The 7539-nt window shown below is 40.2% G+C and overlaps 1 protein-coding gene across 1 annotated transcript; it reads left to right on the top strand.

The window, feature by feature from the left end:
• The first annotated feature begins 750 nt into the window (after positions 1-750).
• LOC149087840 (uncharacterized) lies at positions 751-1644 on the top strand. The gene has a single exon (XM_089231988.1). It carries the CDS (start codon positions 751-753, stop codon positions 1642-1644), a length of 894 nt encoding a protein of 297 aa, XP_089088114.1.
• Positions 1645-7539: the final 5895 nt, after the last annotated feature.

Genomic DNA, 7539 nt, shown 5'->3' with positions numbered 1-7539 from the left:
TACACCTCTCTGGGGGATCAACATATTTCCAGTGAGAAGTACGCATACGCGCATACCGTTTGGAGAGAATTCCGGTGTACCTACATTGGTGACTACCACGATCTCTATGTAAAGACTGACGTGCTGCTTCTCGGAGATGTTTTCGAGAGCTTTCGAAAACTCTGTGAAGAAAATTACAAAATCGACCCGGTGCATACGTTCACATCCCCGGGGTTGGCCTGGAATGCCTGCTTGAGAATGACCGGTGTGCAGTTGGAATTGATCAGCGATCCCGATATGCACCTCTTCTTGGAGAAAGGCATCAGGGGCGGCGTCTCTGTCATCTCCAAGCGGTATGCGCGAGCGAATAACCCTTTAGTTCCCGGTTATAATCCCAGTGATCCTACATCATATATTATGTATTTTGACGTGAATAATTTATATGAAAAGTGTATGATGGAGCCCCTCCCGGTGAGAGACTTTAGATGGTTGTCCCCCAGTGAACTTGAGAGCATCGACTTTTTGAGTGTGGACGACAACGGCGCCAAGGGGTACATATTGGAAGTGGACTTGGAATACCCGGTAGAACTGCACGACGAGCATAACTGCTTCCCCTTGGCGGCTGAAAATATAGAAATTAACAATGATATGCTGTCTCCATACATCAAAAAACCCGGTGATAAACCATCTAAAAAGCCCTCACCGAATCTGATGAACAAAACTTCCTATGTGATCCATAACCGGTGCCTGTAGTTATATACGTCACTGGGGATGAAGCTGACGGGTGTTCGGCGTGCAATCGAGTTCACACAGGAGCCCTGGATACGCCCGTACATAGCGTTCAATACGGAAAAGAGGAAGCAAGCCCGGTGCGAATTCGAGAAGGACTTCTATAAGCTGCTCAACAACGCTGTGTACGGAAAATCACTAGAAAATCTGAGGAAGCACGTCGACATCCGTCTCGTCAACAACCAGAAGAGCTTGAAGAAGCTGATATCATCCCCGGCATTCGAATGCTTCAGGATAATCACCGGTGAGTTAGCCGTCATCAAGATGTTGAAAACGAAAATCCATCTGGACAGGCCAATATATACCGGTGTCACAATTTTGGACCTGTCCAAACACTTGATGGCGGACTTTCATTACAATCTCATGAAGAAAAAATACGGACCCGGTGTGAAAGTTTTGTTCACAGATACAGATTTATTCCTATACGAGATTAAAACCAGTGATATTTATAGTGATATGCGGGAGGAGCTCCACAGATTCGACACGTCAAATTACCCCGGTGACCATCCTCTGTTTAGCCTGCAGAATAAAAAAGTGGTGGGCGTCATGAAGGATGAGAACGGCGGTGAACCCGTTGTGGAATTCGTCGGTTTGCGTTTAAAAATGTATAGTATGGTCACAGCAGTCGCGGAGAAGAAGACCGCTAAAGGGGTCGTTCGTGCGGTTGTTAAAAAACAACTAAAACATCAAGATTACCTGGCTTGCCTCGGTAACCACTCCTCCATCAAAAATACTATGATAAAAATATCCTCCGTGAATCATAAACTGCAAACGGTCGCCCTGCGAAAAACATCGCTGTGCCCTCGTGACGATAAAAGATATATTCTCGGTGATGGTATAAAAACATATGCGTATGGCCATTACGCAATCGGATAGAGACGATGCTGTAAATATTTTTTCATGTATATGTGTAAATATTTTTTTTCTTTTCGTGTAAATATTTTTTTTCTTTTCGTGTAAATGTTTTTCATTCAATTATTTTTTTTCTTACGTGTATATATATCTTTTTTCATTTTATAATTATCTGAATAAATGAAAACTTGATTCGCATAAAATGACTCTGTATTTTATTGCTCCTTTGTTTTATTATTTTTTTACAGCTAAGCTCCTCTTAGTGAGAACTTTTTTAGGGATTTAATTTGTGTGCTAACAGGAAAGAACCCCTCGAAGAAAACTTTTAAGGACTTACAAAAAAAGTAAGAACGTCTCCGACGCGAAAGAACGATAATTTAATGACAGAAACAAAAGTTTAATTTAAGAAAGATCCCTCTATGGAGTGTTGTGTGACATAAAAAAAAATCCCCTACTGACCCGAGTATAAGCCGACCCCCCCCCCCCCCCTCCACTTGAGGAAAGAGTTTTTCCACAAAAAAACTCGGCTTATACACGAGTATATACGGTAATTTTAATAGTGATAAATTTATATAATAAAGTATTTTAAATCAACATCTTATATATAAATTTGAAAGTATGTCTGTCTGTTCTTTATACTAATCTACAGTTTTAGACCGATCGTCGCCAGATTTTGCATATATACCAAACAGGACCGGGATTGAACCGTAGACTACTTTAACCTTCTAAACGGTGAAGACTCATATATGAGTTCGAAGACAACTACCGTCATTTCGGCCTGAACTCATATATGAGTCCGAAGACAACTACCGTCATTTCGGCTCGAACTCATAAATGCGTTCGCCAGGAACCAGTTCCTTCCCCCCTCTCATTGTACGGTTAGTGACAGGTACACAGTGTCATCAAACCGCCCCTTCCTGCAACAATGTAGTCCTCTCCTTCCCAAACTCATCAATGTTTGAAAAGAAGAATAGCTTATTGAGAAAAGAAGGATTACTTGGTTTGAAAAGGGCACAAATACCCACGTTGTAGTTGAAAAAAAGAAAGAAAGAAAAGAAAAAAGTTTACCAGTAAATAAGAGATTGTTAATTTATTTGACAAAAATATTTATCATTCGTATCTGTGAATATATATTCAACTCTATGAAATTTAACCACTGTTCTGAGGTTTATTCCGAATCCAATAATTCATTCATCATCTACGCAGAAAACTACAGCTTGTGCTAAGAGAACTAGTTATTAGTTCTTCCTCCAGTTATTACTAATTATATTTGTGCTAATTCACTCGTTAGTAGCTTGGTTAGGGCAGCGGTTCTCAACCGGTGCTCCGTGTGCATTTTCCAGGGCTCTGCGACCGGTCGAGGAAAATGAAATGAATAAACAAAATATGATAAATCAATTAAAATGAGAGGCCCACGGGGCTCCGTGAGTCAAAAAAAAAAATTAAGAACCGCTGGGTTAGGGTATCTTCGTGTATATTTTTTAACGAATATTCTATTTACCATTTGTTTTATGTACTATGATTCTTGTGTAATTTAATGTTTTACTAAAATTAACACCAAATTATTGACAGGTTTGAAAAGTTGAAATGAAGGCCCTGCTCTTTTGTCCCTCTTTGAGACCGATTGAGAGGCATGTTCTGGTTTGTTAGCCAATATTGTATGTATGTGTATACACAAAGCATACATTTCACTTAAACATGCCAAGTGAAATCGACTGGGTGTTTAAAATTTTTGAGCTAGTTATTCAGCGACAATTTCCTAAGTTTTTATTTTAAAAAAAAACTTTTTTTTTTTTTCAATTTCATTCAGCGGAATCAACAGATGGGGCTAATTTGAAGACATTTATTTGAACCAAACATTCCAAGGCATTTGTAAAAAGCTTGCTCGATGGGGCAAAACACACTCGTTTTCTTCAGGTTTGCTTCGTATTGTTAAACGTGAAAGTATCCAATTGTTCAGGGAAATTAATTTTATCACATTTTGTTCTGTATTTTTTTTTCTTCGTGTTTTGCATTTATGTGGGTAATAATAGTGCCGCATTCACTCAGGAAGAAATTTCTGTCGCTGAAGCTTGGTGGTTTCGCCTCGACGATGATGACGACTTGATAGTCTAGCGGCTTCTTATATTTTTATGGGTCCCAGGGCAGCATGATGGAAAAGGGCTCCATGAAAGCTGTGATATCCTGTTCAAAGCTAATTTAACATTTTTTCACGCTGGAGACATGGGTGCTTGACTTGTCATGAAAAAAGATTTAGATTTCTGAATTAATTTGGGGGTGCTAATACTTTTGCTACAAAATAGTTTGGGTGATCGTGCACCAACCACACCCCTGGCTCCGACGCCGCTGCTTGCCATCAAAAGCCAGCAAAAAAAATTCGAACAGAGCAAGAACTTTTTATATGGTTTTTTTTGCGGCTTGCTCTATCCGTACTGAACTATAGTTTCGTGCCTTTCTGTACCCGGTTGACCTATTTTTCGGGTTGCTGAGATCCTACTGTATATTGCACAAAGGAACATCGAAGAAAAAAACCTGAGGGAAACTATAAAAACTTAAAATTACTAGCGGAACCCAGAGTTGCGCGGAATACAATATGAGAAACACTAGACAAGATTTCTGGTACTGGAGACATCATCATTGTGTGTGTCATCTTCTTCCCCCCCCCCCCAGCCCTTCATGTCTATCTCCGCTTATGATCTATAGGTAGCAACATTGTCAAAGAAATACTGAAATTATGAGGAAAGAGCATACTCATATACATATATACTTATCGAGGGTATTATTATTAAGCTTTGTCTTGCTCAAATTGTTTTTTAGACAGTTTAATGTTATTCTGTAATACGTCGTTCTCGTTGGCATCGTTTTAAAAGCCGTCCGTTGAACAACGTTCTAAAGGGGGTTTCGCTCTTTTTTGCTTTGAATTATTATTATCTACTCTATAATATAAAATCACAAACTCGAAAAGGGCCCGTTTCTAAGCAACAGAAATTAGTGACGATTTTATGTAATGAAAATCTGTTACGTTTTTGGGTTACGGAAGTCGTATTCCCCATCGGGACTAAGTAATGTGTATGTATCGAGAGGTTCCCAATTCCTACAGCAGGGGCCCCGTAGGATGGGATAGATAGCGAGCCCCAAACCAGCTTTTTCACGGGCCCTCTCTGTGGTTAATTTATAGTGTGAAAAATCAAAAAGTGATAAGAATCGTTCCAGCCCCTGTCAGCCCTGCACTTGTGGGGGGGGGGGGGGGGGGGGTCATGCCGTCATTGTATAATATACATAAATCACCAGTGCTCCCAACACACAGGGTCTTGGTACCTGGGAGTGGCATTGCACATATACCTTCATGGGGAAGTTGAAAGGTTTAATTTCCAGAGGTCCTTGATGGACCTCATTGTTTTCTTGCTGCTTTAAAACTGAAAAATTTCTGATAGCGGAAGCCCAAGAAATATCCAGTCCCGGGCCCCCCATAAAAATCTGCGAATTCGGTCCGGAGTAATTGCGTGGGGCGCTGGATTTTATTCGTTGGTAAAATGAATACAAATAAATATTTGCCATGCCTCTCACAGGGGTGTACCCGATAAGCTTCCGAGTCGGGGACCCCGTTTCATTTTGGGGGCCCTGGATGAATCTTATTCTTTTCTCCGTCCGGCGTATTTTGTTGGGGGCAATGAGTTTTATTCGTTGGTAAAATTAATAAAATTAATGCAAATGAGAATTTTTCGTGGCAGTCGCAGCTGTGGACGTCGGAAAAGCTTCGAGGTCGGGGACCAGGGCCGTCATTTCAACTTTGACGGGCTCAGCTTTGACCAATGACGGGCCTGTTGGGGGCCCATGTGGAAATTGATAGGTTTCATTTTGGGGGCCGTGGATGAATCTCATTGTTTTCTTTTGTTTAACATTGTGGAACTTGCAACAGCTGAAGTCAGATATAAATATAGTCTGGGTCCCCCACTAAAAATTTGCGTACTGGGTACCCGCTACTGTATGTGGGGCCCTGAATTTTATTATTTGTAAAATTAATAAAAATGAAAAATTTCCGTGGTCCCTCACAGGGGGGATGTCCGACAAGCATCCAGGTCAGCCCCCTCCCCCATGAAAAATTTGACAGGTTCCATTTCGGAGGCCGCTGGATGAATCTCATATTTTTTATTATTTGATAGTAAAATTTGCAACATCGGTAGCCCGAGATAAAGCCAGTTCGGGGGCCCCCCACTAAAAGTATGCGAATTGATGACCCGGATAATTCGTTGGTAAAAGCAGTACAAATGAAAATATTTCATAGCACTCGCAGTGGGGGATGACCGACAAGCTTTCAGGTCGGGGGCCCCATGTGGAAATTGACAGTATTAATTTTGGGGGCTATGAATGAATATCTTTATTTTCTGTGAAATTTTGCAACAGCGGAATCCCGAGATCAATCCAGTCTGGGTCCCTCACTAAAATTCAGCGAATTGGAGTCTGGGGACCCTCATGGAGAAGTTTTCTGGGGTTACTTGATGAATCACATTTGTTTTTTGTTGCTTTATTATTGTAAAATTCGCTTCCTCAGTAAGCTGGTGCTTTCACGTGTCCCTTTCCATAGCACTTTGATGAAGTGGGACGAAATAAACAGGATATGTTCTGAAGAGGAAAAGGATGGGGGTTGGATGCCAAAGGCGGCAGAGCTCCCCCCCCCCCCCGTAGTAATAGTATATTCTTATACAAGGTGCATGTCATTTTACTTGCGAACCAGTAAATCCAGACTCGTAAATACAGGTGCTTGAGTTTAAAAAAATCTCATCTCTGTTGTACTTTCAGTTGTCTATTGTGTGCCAATACAACAGCTGTTTTATCGGACTTCTTAAAACTGGCTATTTTTCTAGTGCCCACAGTAGGTACAACAGATAAGTGTGCACAAAATGACCATGGTGCTACAAAAATAAATCCAAAATGAAAGAGAGAGAGAGAACTAGTGAACGCTTTTTCTCAGAAAAGGAACTTGTATTGTATCAAATAAATGCCGAGCCAAGTTGGCAAACCCTTTTTTTTTGTCAAAATGGTTGATGCAAAGATGGAATGTCCTGTTTTTTCTCCTTTGTGATGTCACTAATAGTTTTCTTTGTAAAGATTCGCGATCCCCAAAAAAAGGTTGAGGAGTGTAAACTTCCTAGAAAATGTGCAGAAATCTCTCTTGTGATAAGATTATCTGCCTTAGGCGGAGATAAACTTGGAAGTCTGAGGGGCACGGTCATTATTGCTGTGGGGGCAAGGTGATGATGATATCAATTCATATATACTCATATACATTATACTAGTGGACTTCACCTTTGACGTTGGGGGGCGCAATGCCCATGCCACCCCCCGTATGTCCGCCCATGTGATCTGCTGTTTTTTAAATTCGAATTCAGCAGGCCCGTCATTTGGGGGGGGGGGCAGGGAGGCCGGCCCCCTAGCTTTTGAAAATACACTAAAAATGGTATATATATATGTATATATACATACATTGAGTACATTTGCTTTGCCCCCATCCCCTGGAAAAAGTTGAAATGACGGCCCTGGAATTCAGTCATTTCCTTGGATTCCATGCCATTTTGCACAAAAATTAAAAAATACGAAACCATGATTCTCGAATAAAATGACTTCCCTCATTCAGTTTCTCGCTCAATAATCAGATAACTCAATAATTCTTTTTAAATAAAGTATTTCAACATTGACTATTGTTCATTTTGAGGGAAATTTTTCTGGATATTTTTGCAATATAAATGCGTTTTCTTTTTTTATCATATTTTTCATTTCTGACTTATTTCTGAATTCCGAAATGAACGATTTTTCTTCTTTTTTTTCTTTGTGTATTTTCTCTCTAGGGAAATTTCCGCACTTTAAATACATATATAAATAAATAAATAAATAAATAAAAAAAAAAAAAATATATATATA

The sequence above is a fragment of the Pholcus phalangioides genome, unplaced genomic scaffold (assembly GCF_987345545.1).
Source record: "Pholcus phalangioides strain wild (caught in Gottingen) unplaced genomic scaffold, Ppha-v1.0 ptg000004l_1, whole genome shotgun sequence".
Taxonomy (NCBI): domain Eukaryota; kingdom Metazoa; phylum Arthropoda; class Arachnida; order Araneae; family Pholcidae; genus Pholcus; species Pholcus phalangioides.
The sequence above is the reverse complement of the archived record's forward strand: the minus strand, read 5'-3'. Positions and strand labels throughout refer to the sequence as shown.

Excerpts from the sequence above, each read along its gene's own strand:
- LOC149087840 (XM_089231988.1), top strand. The coding sequence starts at position 751 with ATGAAGCTGACGGGTGTTCGGCGTGCAATCGAGTTCACACAGGAGCCC.